The 14,196-nt window shown below is 50.4% G+C and overlaps 3 protein-coding genes across 3 annotated transcripts; all 3 read right to left on the bottom strand.

Annotated features, from left to right (window-relative positions):
- Positions 1–373: 373 nt before the first annotated feature.
- On the bottom strand, positions 374–5,012 carry C7974DRAFT_428872 (lipid A export ATP-binding/permease protein-like protein msbA). The gene is made up of 6 exons (XM_046144616.1): positions 4,728–5,012; positions 4,571–4,676; positions 4,380–4,522; positions 3,443–4,327; positions 713–3,379; positions 374–660 (listed from the first exon to the last, which is right to left on the bottom strand). Exons 1-6 carry the CDS (start codon positions 4,917–4,919, stop codon positions 634–636), a joined length of 4,020 nt encoding a protein of 1,339 aa, XP_045991885.1. The 5' UTR covers positions 4,920–5,012; the 3' UTR covers positions 374–633.
- A 2,215-nt stretch (positions 5,013–7,227) lies between these two features.
- Positions 7,228–8,946, bottom strand: C7974DRAFT_428871 (uncharacterized protein). Its single transcript, XM_046144615.1, has 4 exons — positions 8,649–8,946; positions 8,373–8,567; positions 7,606–8,327; positions 7,228–7,549 (listed from the first exon to the last, which is right to left on the bottom strand). Exons 1-4 carry the CDS (start codon positions 8,788–8,790, stop codon positions 7,436–7,438), a joined length of 1,173 nt encoding a protein of 390 aa, XP_045991884.1. The 5' UTR covers positions 8,791–8,946; the 3' UTR covers positions 7,228–7,435.
- Positions 8,947–12,175: 3,229 nt separating this feature from the next.
- On the bottom strand, positions 12,176–14,099 carry C7974DRAFT_77040 (uncharacterized protein). Its single transcript, XM_046147241.1, has 4 exons — positions 13,731–14,099; positions 13,465–13,659; positions 12,680–13,398; positions 12,176–12,601 (listed from the first exon to the last, which is right to left on the bottom strand). The coding sequence occupies exons 1-4, from the start codon at positions 13,873–13,875 to the stop codon at positions 12,407–12,409; spliced, it is 1,254 nt and encodes a 417-aa protein (XP_045991883.1). The 5' UTR covers positions 13,876–14,099; the 3' UTR covers positions 12,176–12,406.
- Positions 14,100–14,196: the final 97 nt, after the last annotated feature.

Below are 14,196 nucleotides of genomic sequence, written 5' to 3'. Positions count from 1 at the left end.
AAACATTTTTGTATCATCTTTTGAGCTCACTTTGGTTTAGCTGTAACTAGGCTATTCGTATATGTGAGAACATGAAGTCTGCAAGAAGAATGAGAGCTGTGTTGTTTAAGGAGAGTAAAGCTCTCGAGACTATATACTGTATCAAGGAGTGATCTAACTGTGTGGGGTAAGGACCGTGTATGAGGATCATGTGATTTGGCAACAGTATATATAGAGGCTAAAGATAGACTATACGTCGGCTTAATGAGACTCTAATCTGCATCGATAAAATCTACAACTCTAACATCTCTCATGAATTTATAATTCTCGCCTTCACTTCACTTCATCTTACAAAACTCTAAGCAAAAGCAGAGACGAAGTAAAAAGATGAAACACCGTTTGAAACGCTACTGATAGTATCATTAGTTACATGCTGTAAAAGTGTTTTGAAACCAACAAGGCGCCGTTGAACCCCGCTGTGCGTTTTACATACAGTATACTACATGATCATGACTTGAGTTTCTGCGTACCCCAATATTGCTGGCCTAAGTGAGCAACAGGATAGGAAGTAGTATTTGATCCCGAACCGAGGGAAATCTAACTCTACATGATACAGAGAAGGGATCTAGGGACAGCAAGAAAAAAAGGGCGTTTTCAGCGATCGAGGGCCTGGGCTTGACACTGCATTTAATTAGCATCTTCAAAAAAATTTCGTGACCAAGAGTTGAAATACCATCTGCCAGTACACGCCCTTTTTCCGGAGCAGTGTCTGATGATCCCCCTTCTCCAGCACCTTTCCACTGCCCAGCACAAAGATAATATCCGCCTTCTGAATTGTAGCCAGCCTATGCGCAACAATTATGACGGTTCGGTCACCCTCGCTTGCAGCTCGCTCGATAGCTTCCTGGACGTATTTCTCGCTCTCCGAATCTAGCGAGCTGGTTGCTTCATCGAGGAGCAGGATTTTTGGTTTGCGCAACAGCGCCCTGGCAAGAGAGATTCGCTGTTTCTGACCACCTGAGAGGAACATTCCTTTCGGTCCCAAGCGCGTCTCGTAGCCTTCTGGAAGCGAGGTGATGAAGTCATGGATTTGCGCATCACGGCAGGCCTGTTTGATGTCGTCGTCGGATGCAGACTCTACACTCAGAGAGATGTTTTCTCGAATGCTGCCCTGGTAGAGCGTGGGCTCTTGGCTCACCAGGCTCATTTGTTTCCGGTGCTCTGCCGGGTCGAACGTGGTGATGTCTTGCCCGTTGTATAGAATATGGCCCGAACTCGCATCGTAGAAGCGTTCGAGAAGAGACAGGGTTGTTGATTTACCACAGCCACTGCTGCCTACTAACGCAGCAATCTGACCCGGTAGGATTTGCAGGTTGAGGTTGGAAAGAACGGGCACGTCTCGGGACTGGTACTTGAAGGAGACGTGTTGAAATTCAATGCCCACTCCCTCATCTGAGCGTGGAAGAGGCGAGTAAGATGATGGATCCGTCGATGTTGGCCGCATGCTAAGGATTCGGTTTGCAGCGCCTGTTGCTTGAGCCATGCTTGGAGTAAAAGAGAACCAGATTCCTGCTGCCGTAGCGCCTTGAATGATGGCCATGTAGATAATGAAGAACTGAATGAGATCATATTCACGAGACGCAAGGAGTTTTCCGCCGTACCAGAAGGTCAGAGACATACATGCAAGCTCAAGACTGTCACTTGCAGCGAAAATAATGGTACCATATTTTGCCTTGGCGAAAGCTTCCACAACGTGGCCCTTGAGCAACTTGTCGTAGCGGCTTCTAATCATCGGCTCCATGAGCAGACTTAGCACAGTGCGGAAACCCGCCACCGCTTCTGTGGCAAACTGGCTGCTGTCCTCGAAAACTTTTGCGTTCTCGGCCTCGAGTTGTATCTCGAGACGCGTGCGCACGAGTCCGGCACCAAGAATGAGAGGCAAGGCAGCAAATAAACCAACAAGGGAAAGCTTCCAGCCGTAAACGAAGGCGATAATTGTACATCCGAGAAGGTTGGTGCAGGCAATGAGCGCCATGCTCATCTCCATCGACAACAACTGCTGGACCTGTTGACTGTCCGAGCTCAGTCTTGACGTAAGGGCGCCTGGGCTGTGAACTTTATCGTCAAAAAAGAGGATTGGTTTCCGGATCATGTTGCTGAGGTATTCTGATCGATACGTGCGTGTTAATTCGACAGAAATTAGATGTGAGGCAGCACCAAGCAGATAGTACGACAGTCCAACCCCACCTGCAAGTACGCCGAACATGCCTGCCCAGAAGTTGCCTTGTTTGACGAGCTCGGGACCTGTAAGTGTGAAGACGTTAATAATCCTTGCGAAAATGTACGCTTGGAGTGGGTAGACTGCGCCGGCTCCGAGTATGCCTATGCAGCAAACGCTGTAGAGGATCCAATGGTGACGTTGCTCTACAACAAGTCGACCGAGACTGCGAAGTAGACCTACATTTTGATATGTTGGATCTTCTTTAGAAGCGTGTCCCTCGAATCCGCTACTAGCAATATCCTCCTTAGTGTCGTTCATTTTGATGTTCTTTAAGCTTGAGCTGTGGGCATCGTCGTCTTCAGCGTCCATTTCCAGCTCTTGGGCATGAACTAAGTCGTAATAGACCCCATCTCCATTTTTCAGCAGCTCTTCGTGCGTGCCTTGCTCGACCAGCTGGCCCTGCCGTAAGACGACTATGCTGTCCGCCCGTTTGATTGTGGATAGGCGATGTGCGATGACAATCGTGGTACGGTTCTTAGAAACACGATCAAGCGCTTCCTGAACAATTCGCTCCGTTCTGACATCGATGGCACTCGTTGCCTCGTCTAGAATGAGAATCGGCGGTCGTTTGATAATACTCCTGGCAATGGCGATACGCTGACGCTGGCCACCAGAAAGTTTGATGCCGCTCTCGCCCACAAGCGTGTCCAACCCTTGTGGGAGCCGCGAGATGAACTCCTCCGCGCACGCCTCGCGACACGCCTCATCGACCATAATTTTCTTTTCGTCTTTGGACAGTCCTTCATAACGGGTTCCGCAGAGTCCAAACACAATATTGTTGTATATTGTATCATTGAACAAGAAAGGCTCCTGCTGGACCATGCCGATTTGCGAACGCCACCATCTCACATCCACATTACGAAGATTTGTTCTGCCAACACTCAACGAGCCAGTGCACGTATTTGGCCCGAGATCTTGTTCTGGTCCTTCTTCTTCTTCCCCGGCCTTCCCCTTTTTGGATTTCTTGTCTGTATTGTCATAGACTGCTTCTATTGGGCTGGAGGCCATAGTAGATGATGAAGGAATCTCTGTCTCGTCGATTTTCTTAGCAGTAGCTGTTGTGCCGAGAAGGTCGTACCATCGCTGGATAAGGCCAACAATCGTGCTTTTTCCGGACCCCTAAGTACGAAAGTACACGGTCAACGTCTGTTTCATGTGGGATTACATACTGGGCTCACTTACCGATGGACCTACAATGGCAGTGACTTTGCCAGCAGTAATTGTCAGATCAAGTCCCTCAAGAATTGGGACGCCCGGCCGGCTCGGGTACGAAAAGGCGACATTGGTGAAAGTGATATCAGCATTACCTGTAACCTCGGGCTCCTTGACACCAGATGTATCGGGGAACGAAGCATCGATTGTGACAAAGAGCTCGGTCGCAGCAGCCGCGGCTTTTGCGATGGAAATAATCGGAGACGCGACTCGCCCAATATTCATTACGGCCATCATGACTGAGAAGAGCACGACGGTGATGTCGCCGACGCTTGAGATTCTCCCTTTTGTATATTCCTTGATTCCGAACCAGAAGGTGATACCGAAGATACCGTACATGGCCACCATGGTCGGAGACATGGTCAAGCCCATTAACGGCGCAGCTCTTTTCTCATTCCTTGCAGCTTTGGAGAGCATGACTCCGTGCTGCTTAGCAAGTCTCGACTCGGTGCCAAAGGCGACAATCATCCTAATGGAGGAGAACATTTCATACGCCATAGCCGATGCTTCCTCGTGGAACTTGTCGGTGATCTGGTGGATCCGGAGAAAGGGCGGGAACATGGCGCCGTATACGATCAGGATGAAAGGGAGACCCGTCGAGGCGATCAGCGTCAACTTCCACCCTTTTACGAACGCCACCACGTATAGTCCGATGGTGAAGGCAAGAGACTGGAACAGGGTTGCAAAATGCTGCGAGATGGCAAGCTGGACGATATTCGATGACGTCGTGATGCGATTGGCAACCTTGCCGGGACTGACGGTGTCGATAACGCTCACTGGCTGGGCGAAGAGTGCGCGCAGGTATGCCAGGCGAAGCGCAGCCGACATTCTCATACCGCTGATCCGAATTGCGAGCTGTCTCGATTGTCAATCTATTATATAGTGAAACGGAGAAAGTTGCACGTACCATGGAAATGTACGACATGGCAAACTTGCCTATGAAGAGGTAGAAGATATAGAGGGCTAGTTTGTTAATCTCTGCCTCGAATTCTTGTCGGGTGACATTTGATCCTGGGATGAAGTAGTCTGTAAAATTTCCTACGAGCTTGCCTGTGGTGATTTAGCAAAGATTACTAGCTGGAATATCCTAGAGCATACCAAAGACAATGTTCATCAGCGGCATCGCAGTACCTGCTCCGATAGACGTAAAGCAACATAGCGAAACTAAAAAGTAGTCAAGCTTTGTCCCATATGAAAAGACACGCTGGCTGCCGTTAGCTGGTGTTCTCGCGATACGCAGGGGGTGGCTACACACAAAGTAATTCTTGAAAGAAGCCTGCGGGGCTCCTTTAGTCTCTGGAGCATCGCTCTCGACTTGTTGGATCGCCGGGCTCTCGTCATAGCCCGCGATATTTGCATTTTCGTGTGCGAGTGTCTGCGCATTGTGTTCTGCCCTCGCTGCTTCTTCAGACGGCGAGCGCAGCGGCGGCAGCTCGATAGCCCTCATAATAGATGGATAAGGCGAAGGAAAGCAGGCAGAGTGAGAGAGGCTATCATAGAGAAGACATGCAACTGCCAGGCAGGACACTGACTGCGTGTGCAGGATCGGGAGCGTGGAAAGCTTTTGGCGATGACGCCGCATATAGGGGAAGTGGCTGATCCGCGCTTAGGTATGCCCTGCCCGAAGGAGATCGCCGCTTGGCAGCCGACGATGGGCCTGGAACACCACATTTCATCGAGGTACGACTTTTCGAGACCAGCATTGGCCATTCACTTAGAAGTCCTAGGAGCTCTGCAAATATGCAGGGAGCGAAGGGAAAAGGTGGATGCATTGTCAAACTGCCACATGTCTGAGTTTTTGCTCGAAGACCTCCAAACCAAGTGGTTAGCGATCTCTGCCCTCATTCTGGACAATCTTGCGTGCAAATGCAGGAGTGGTGTAGGAAGCACATTCAGAAGGATGGGTCTTATGGTGGATTGGCTCCTGTATCCACCGAGCATCTACGAACGCTTGCTAGATCACGTTCTGCTCCCTCTAGCTAGAAAGACCCCTGATTTGACCGCCGCACTCAGCCATCAGGTCTATCAATAGCTCAAAGCAAACGAGCCAAGACCGCCTCCCTACAGGTCTAGAAAGCGCTCTAGAGATACGCCGACCGCAGCTCGCCAGCAATCTCGAGTAGCGAAGCACGCAAAATACAGTGTCAGTAGACAACAGGGCGGGGCTACTGCTTACCAACTCGAGACATCCGCCACCTTCGCAGCCAAAGTGTAAAGCAAGAGACAAAGCTTAGGGCATCGATCGCGGAGCGTTGGTCTGTGCTCACGATGAATTCTCCGCCCACCACCGCCGCCGCCCTACCATAGAGGCAGGCATGCATGCACGCATGGAGACAAGAAGAATGAGAGCGAGGCGATCAGTTATCGTAGCCTGTTTAATGGGCCTGAGAATGGGTCTAATATCCAATGAGAAAAGATGATAAGTCGGCCTCACCATTGTGGTTGACTCTCCAGTACTGATAGTACATACATAGTAAGCTTGCCTGTGGACTGAGGCGCCTCGCCATTGTTTATCTTGCTCCATCCCTCCACTGCCTTTTTCCCTTTCCCTTTCCCTTTCCCTTTCCCTTTCCCTGCGCGCCTCTCAAGTTTCAGCCCTTGGCTAGCTCGCCTACAGGGAGGTGCTGTGTCTTCTTTCTTAAACTACCTCTCCCCGACATACAGGCAACTTGAACGTCTTAGGAACGGTTCAGCTGCATACCATCTTTGCTTACTGCTGGGAAGTGTGAGAGAGAAATGCGCTTCCTTTTCCGCCGGAGACCTGCTAAGCCCATGGGGGTGTCTTTCATAACATACGCTACAGCGACGGCCTCCGATGACCGGCCGCGGGTGCGCAGACGCAGGCAGAAGCTGAAGCAAGCTCAGGTCGTGCTTGTTCTTCCGCCGCTGCTGCAAAGCATCAATGTCGTGTGTCGACTTTGAGAAGTTGCTGTTCTCATAATACGACTTACGCAGAGGACACTCAAGCTTGGTAGTGTAAGCTGAAACCTTTTTATATTAATTAAGAATATGATCGCATAATCTTCGATGCTGATCCGCAACACCTAATTAAACAGCAATAACTCACTGTTGACCCTGGCGATGTACTGCAGCCTACCCGGAACCAACAAGGGGGCCCACTTTGACAACTTGGAACGAGCCGACGACGCTGGAAGGAGTGGGAGAAGGAGAAAACTTAATACCTCTCCTTGTCGTATCAGATTGAATCATCACCGCTTCGTGACGACCCGGTGCGGTGATTCATCAACGCTCTGAGCGAACTTGCAAGCGAGACAACTCAGCTCAGGAGCTACCTTGTCCAACTGCTCGAGGAGAAATGAGACCAGGCAAATGTTTTGGGATGGCGGGATCTGATTACGCCGACCCTGGAGATACGGAAGAGTCAAGGCAACGTCTGGCACATCATTCGCTCCACCAATATCCAACCACACTACTAACGTGTCAAATCACTCTACCAGCACCTGAATGATAATACAAACATAAGGACACGTCCCAAGACAGCAAAGTCCAAGTCAAGTGACTGATGTGAAAAAGAAACTTCTAAAATCTGAGGCAAACATGGACGCGCACGCTCGTCAGACAGCGCCAGTGCTCGTCCCGAATGTCGTAGGGTGGTGGACAGATGCCGTACTTCCAAACAGAAATTCCATGAGCTACAACTTTTCTCCTTTTTACATCTCTTCTCAAAGCTTTTCTAATATAAGCCATGAATCTGGCAAGTCTTAGTCTTTCATCACTATATTGATCTACCCATCGCCGGAGCGTCACGGAAGTAGGAACCGGGTTCATGTACAAGGGGTGTTACAACAGCACGGCAAAAACGCACGTTGCCGTCTCATGTATCAGTCGTATATCTGTGCGTTCGAGTGCCGCGTCTATGGTTGTATGTATACACGTTTTCTTTGAATAGCAAAGCTTCTTTGTTCACGCGATGGAAACCTATGATGTACTCCTGTTCTCGTCTTAGTCAAAGCACATTGTCTTGATCATGGCGAGTACAGCGTCTCGACGGGCGTCTTGGTTGAGTGCGTTGGACCTTGACAGCAGAGTGGTGAGGAGGGCACTTAGGTTGGGGAGCTGTTTGCCTGGTCATTGTTTTGAAATGCAAGTTACGACAGGCGAGGTAAACGTACACTGTCCTGGAGTCTCCGCCTCTCTTCCACGCCTTGCCTCAGTCCAGACTGCTCGTCCAGGAGGCCGCCCATGATGATTTTGTCGTCCGTTGAGTTCATCGAGCGCTGTGTAATGTACGAATTTAGCTCGGAGACAAAGATGTCTTCGGCACCTTGGGTAACCTGCTCTTGCAACCCGCGTCGCTCCCACTCCGACCAGTCTTTGGCCGCATTGTGCAGCGTGCTCAACAGCCGCGACAGTCGCCGATTGCGGCTCAGTCGCTGCTCTTGGAACGATGGGCTGGTGCACTCAAGCTTCTGTGTGTAGTGCGCCTCGACGACGTCATCGAGAGAGCCGAAGCCCATGGCGACGGCTTGGTCCCTCATGTAGCGCACACGATCTTGGAGCGGAGCATTTGCATCTACGCCCCATTGAACGTTTGCATGTGACATGGAGGTAGAATAATTGGACAAACGTAGGAGAGATTCTTCATTCGGCCGCGACCAATCACTGCTGTCAGGCGTGCAGAAAGCGTCCATGTCCAACTCCGCCGGGACGACAGAAGTAAAACACAATGGTGCGGTAGCTAGACTAACTTGCGATTCGGGCGTCATGTTCTCAGTACAGGGCGACCTGTTTAGCGGGAAGGCCGCGCCTAAGGTGTTGGAATGAACAGACGCAGCTTGGCGCATGGTTTCCAGGTCATGTGAAGGACAACCATTACCAACAGAAGGTGATGGCACTGATAAACTAAGCAAGGAACGTAGCAACAGCATTTTGTACTTACTCATCAGAAAATCAAACGCCATGGCCTGGTCATTTTGCACTGCTGGCACCAAGCACATCGAATCTGCCAAGCTGGTTGCCGCACCCGACACCAGCGTGGAGGTGGATGTCTGGACCCTGGCAGGTTCCCCAACTTGCTTCTCAGGCTCTTTCAATCTTTCCCGTAGCACTTCCAGCTTTGTTTTTAAACGGCGATCTGTTGAAAACCCGATCAGTTGCTGTGTCCAGTCCCACCTAGCGCTGTGCTGATGAGGCTTCAGCTATGGGATGTACATACGATGTGTTCTCTGGGCGACACGATTCTGAACCTTCTTCTCCCTCGCGTTGGGACACTTGGTGCTGTCGGCTACAGGACGATTGTGTCCAGCCGAAGGACGCTCCTCACTGTCCGGGACGGCTAGAGTCTCGACAAAGGTCATGGAGAAAGAAACAGAGCTATCTACGCACACTTTTCGGATAAGAATACGAACTATGTAGCGACAGTCAAAGATATTTGATGGAGCGATTGAGCCTAAGATATGCCGGGAGGGAACGCCATTCCCTCAGAACATCCAGCTCACTGGGGGCCTGAAGAGGTTGGTTAGACATAGCAGGCGGTATACGGAACACGGGGCTAAAAGAAACGAGTGGCGAACCAGGGTCTGTATCTGGAAGCCATGAGGCGCTTTCGGCCCTATCAACCTGAGCAGTGGGCCAGCGCACTACGTGATCAAATGGGGTTGCATCCCGAGATGCGTATGTTCAAGGTCGGGATGAACGCAGCTGGACCCTTGCTGGCAAATCGGCGTTGCTGCCTGTACGGGTGAAGCGAGAAACAGGATTCCTGTGTGGTTGAGGCACAGTTGCATGGCTTTGTTCCTGCATTGCACTCTTCTCGCCTCTTGCTGGTGTATAGTACGTAAATTGCTGCAGGCATTACTCCTTCGCCCCATCACCTTCTGTGAATGCGCTGGCGCTAACTGTGGGACGCCAAACACATAGTTTAACTAGCCAGCTATCAACAAAAATTAGGCTAGACCCTTGCTGGCACATCAGCCGAAGTTGGTGTTGCTGACTGTAAGAGTGAAGCCGCAATATCTAATAGGTAGTGACTGTGCCCACGTGCCAAGATATCAGTGGCGTCTGACACGACCGGGCAGATCCGGCGGAAGATTGCATTCCCGTGCCGAGGAGCCTCCTTCTCGCTTGCTCTGCGCGCGCACGCACCAGCTAGCCTACCCCAGCAGGGGAGGTACCTAGCTCTGCCTTCACTTTAGCTCGCGAGTTCGAGCGTGCTACACTGCTACTATTCACCATCATAACAGTAGTCTCAACACCAGCAATTCGTCACGCACGGCCAACTGGTGCGCTACTGCTATACGAAGGGGCTCGTGTTTGGTGAAGCACTGACTGCCTTAGTATATTAGGGCGAAGGTTGGTGCATCACCGAAAACGAGCCCCTTTGTAACGTGTTTTGCAAGCGAGTGCGCATTACAAGCGAGTGCGCACCCCACCAACTTTCTGCGACGCGTGAACTCCTAGCTGTCATGGCACCCCCAACTCAAGCCCAGCCAGCTTCTTCTGAGGCTAATATACACCTTGCTATCTCAGCTCTTCAGCAAAACCAATTTCAGAGTGAGGCAGTCGCTGCACAGACGTTCAATGTCTCTCGAGATACACTCCACCGCCGACGCGCTGGCAAGCCTGCCCGACGCGATTGCCAGCCTAACTCAAAGAAACTTACCCAGCTAGAAGAGGAGGTGATTGTCAGATATATACTTGACCTAGATCAACGTGGATTTGCGCCTACGTACGCGGCTGTACGTGATATGGCGAATAAGCTGCTCGCTGCGCGCGGCGCAGGTCGTGTCGGCGTCCAATGGCCACGCAACTTTGTTAAGCGTACAGACAGTCTTGCGACGCGTTTCAATCGAGCGTACGATAGGCAGAGAGCTCTATGCGAAGATCCTGTGTTAATCAGGAGCTGGTTTGAGCTTGTAGAGCAGACAAAGGCCAAGTACGGCATACTCGACGACGACGTATACAACTTTGATGAGACTGGCTTTATGATGGGCGTCACTGCTACGTCTAAGGTTGTCACAAGCTCAGACACTACAGGCCGAGCAGTCAATGTGCAGCCAGGTAATCGCGACTGGGTCACGACAATTGAGTGTATTAACGCGTCTGGCTGGTGTCTTCCACCGTTCGTGATTCTGTCCGGGAAGCTCCACCAGGCTAGCTGGTATCAACACCTGCCGCTAGACTGGATAGTCGCAGTATCAGACAACGGCTGGACAACTAATTAGCTTGGTGTTGAGTGGGTAAAGCACTTCAACAGACATACAGCGCCTCGTACCCATAGAGTCTACCGGCTTCTTATCCTAGATGGCCATAGCAGCCACGCCACGCCTGAGTTTGATAACTACTGCACAGAGAACAAGATTATCACTCTCTGTATGCCAGCTCATACTTCTTACCTCCTCTAGCCACTTGACGTAAGCTGCTTCTCACCGCTTAAGCGAGCGTACGGTCACGAGATCCAGGAGCTCGCTCGCCAAGGCGTCTACCACATTGACAAGATAGACTTCCTCACAACCTATACACGGATCCGGCCGGCGGTATTCACACAGGAGAATATCCAGGCTGGCTTCCAGGCGACTGGCCTTATCCCATACTGTCCAGATCGCGTTCTATCGTCGCTCATAGTCGTCAGAACGCCGTCTCCACCAGCGACAACAGCAGACAACAACGTCGAATGGACAGCAGAGACGCCGCGCACGATAGCGCAGCTTGAGCAGCAAGCTCAACACATACGGGACCTGCTTCGTCGCCGATCACAGAGCCCAATAATGCAGGCTATCAGCCAGCTCGTCAAAAGTGATCAGCTTATGATTAACTCAGTGACAATACTTACAGAGGAGGTTAAGAAGCTACGTAGAGCTAATGAGCGCCAGCGGCGTAAGAGAGATCAGCGGCGGCATTATGTAGCTCGTGGAGGAGCGCTACAGGCTCAGCAAGGCCAGCAGCTCGCTGCAGAGGCTAAAAGAGTAATCGCGGAGAGTGAACAAGCTCCGGCTACTCAAGGACGTCAGCGCGCACCACCAACGTGTATAAAGTGCTACGTCCAAGAACACACAAGGACTTAATGTAGACAGTAATAGATTAGCTATCTACAAGATTTAATGCTATTATTTTATGTTGTTGTGAAGCTATCGTATAAAGAGTTGGTTCAATTTTGATGGGGTGCGCAGCTTACTGATAGAACACGTTATGTTCTCTTCCACTGCCTCAGAACGATATCTTAAGAAATCCAAAATTAGCAATAGATCCATCACACTCTGCTTGTTTACATGGCAATCTGTGGGGTCGAAATTCAACGACTTTCTCGGCACACCGGGTTTTTCGCTACACGGAGAGGGACGTTAGCCTGTGTATCACGGAAGAGTCATGGGAAGCGTACCATAGAACTGGAAACCACAAGGCAAGAACAGTCCGAAAAGTAATGACAGATGTGCACAAAGATTGCATAAGAAAGGCAGGAAAATCGCCGGAAAAGCTGTTGAGATAGCACATGAAGTTAGGGATTGCTGGATACGGGGCGGCCTGTGACGTTCCAATACCGTGTCCATGCAGTGAGCAGGCAAGACAGTGGGATTTATCCGCGACCACTCACAACCGAAGTTTATATGAAAGCTGCATCCTACATGCAGCTTAAGCGTCGGGCTTCGGAGCCACCCATGCAATCCCTGGACGGGAGTGCAATGCGGCGCCTGCCAGCCATTCTGCCGCCATAATATCCACGCGCACTGGAGCTAGGCAATCTCAGCGACCATCTATGTTCTCAAAGTAAGGGTGCATCAATCTAGGCCATCAACGCAGCCAATCTCGCCCTTTTCAGTGCATGCCAATATAGGAAAGATCCATATAGTTTGTGGTGTATGTGTGTGTATTTGTGCATGGCTACTGTATACATATAGCTGTGTGTATGACTAGGAGGGTACGACCAGGGATTCTATTGCATCTTTGCTCCTAAAATCTATTGCAGTTATTGTAAGATTAAGAGCAAGAACTTCCAGTGCTATTAATGTGAACAACTGCCTCCCCTTCCCGTTGTAATCGACCTTCGAGGTTTTCACTTTGGTCGAAGCACAACGTCTCGATGACAGTGAGCACCGTGTCTCGGCGGGCATTTTGATCGAGTGTGTTATCTCTTGATAGTAGAGCTATTGCTAAAGCCCAAAGGTTTGGAAGCTGTTTGTCTGATCAGTTCCACGTTGCTGACGCCAGTCAAAGATACTGAATAGAGACACAAAATCAGTGCGTGCTTACGTCGTCCTGAACTTCCCGTCTCTCCTGACGGTCTCTCCTTCCAGCATGCTTGCATTCTAGGCCATAGGATGCGAGTCGTTCACCAGCAGCGCTAAACGAATGCCGCGCAATGTACGAATTCAACTCCTCGACAAGAATCTCTTCGGCGCCTTGGGTAATCTGTTCGCGGAACCCTCGACGCTCCCATTCGGCCCAGTCCTTAGCCGCGTTGTGGAAGGTGTTCAGAAGCTGAGGTAGTCGCCGGTTGCGGCTTAATCTCTGTTCCTTGTACAATGGAGAAGTAGGCTCAAACAACTCTGTGTAGTATGCTGCAATGACCTCGTCAAAAGTGCGAAAGCCCATAGCTACGGCCTGATCTTTGATATAACGGAGACGTTCCTGAAGGGGAACAGTTGTATCCACGTTTCGCTGGACTTCCTCTTGTGGCATGTCGGTGAGGTAGTCGGACAAGCATAGGTGAGCTTCTTTGTTGGGCCTCGGGCCATGAAGGCTTTGTGGCGAGCAGAATGCGTCCAATTCCAATCTCGCCGGTGCGCCAGACGTAGAACATAATGACATAGGAGCTGGAGGTTCTTGCAAACCGGGTGTTGTGTTCCAAGTCCAGGGCGGGATATCTAGCGAGAAGGCTGCGGTTGAACTATCGGGGTTGACGAACGTTGCTTGGTTCACGGCCTCGATCTCATGTGAAGGACAGCCGTCACCAACATCAGGTAGTGGCGCTGACGAAGTTAGCAACCATTTATTTGCCACACATAAAGCTGCCAGTAGCGATGTGGTCTACTTACTCATAAGAAACTCAAAAATCGTTGCATGATCATCCCGTACCGCCGGCACCGGACATATCGAGTCTACTGTGGTAGATGCTGTGGGTGATACTGAAGTTGAGCTAGATGACTGGACTTTGGCTGGTTCCTTAATATTCTTCTCATGTGTCTTTATTTTTTCTTGGAGTACTTCTAGCTTCATTTTCATATGGCGACCTGTCAATGATACTATTAGCTGTTGTTTTCTTTTCCACAATCTTTGACTTCCGATTATGGTATGCACATACGATTCGTTCTCTGAGCAATACGATTTTGGATTCTCTTCTTCTCCCTACCATCTAGACATTGGGTGCTGTTAACTACGGAACGGCCATGTTCTGCCGACAGGTTTCCCTCGTCATCAGGGACAATAATGGTCTCGATAAAGGACATAACGAAAAGAAGAGGAGAGACGACCGTCTACGCTTTCCTGGACGAATACCAACTGTGGGCTGTGGCGGCTGAAAAGATCTGATGGAACGGCTGGTGAGCGCTGCAACAACCATGGAAGAGGTTGTGGTAACGCTGACCGCAGCTGCTAATTCACTAATGCTAAAAGTGCATACATTACTACCGGGAATAAGCGGCGAAGAATTTTGCCTAAAAGCGTTCACTGCGCATTTAAAAGATGGGAAGTGGATAGAAGGATCAAGCAATATATAATGTACCCACATCTGACATGCAGCATAGCAAGGGTAGGGTTACAGTCGCTAG

Source organism: Boeremia exigua (genome assembly GCF_020726555.1).
Source record: "Boeremia exigua strain MPI-SDFR-AT-0100 chromosome Unknown C7974scaffold_14, whole genome shotgun sequence".
Taxonomy (NCBI): Eukaryota; Fungi; Ascomycota; class Dothideomycetes; order Pleosporales; family Didymellaceae; genus Boeremia; species Boeremia exigua.
This window is presented reverse-complemented; position numbering and strand designations above follow the sequence as displayed.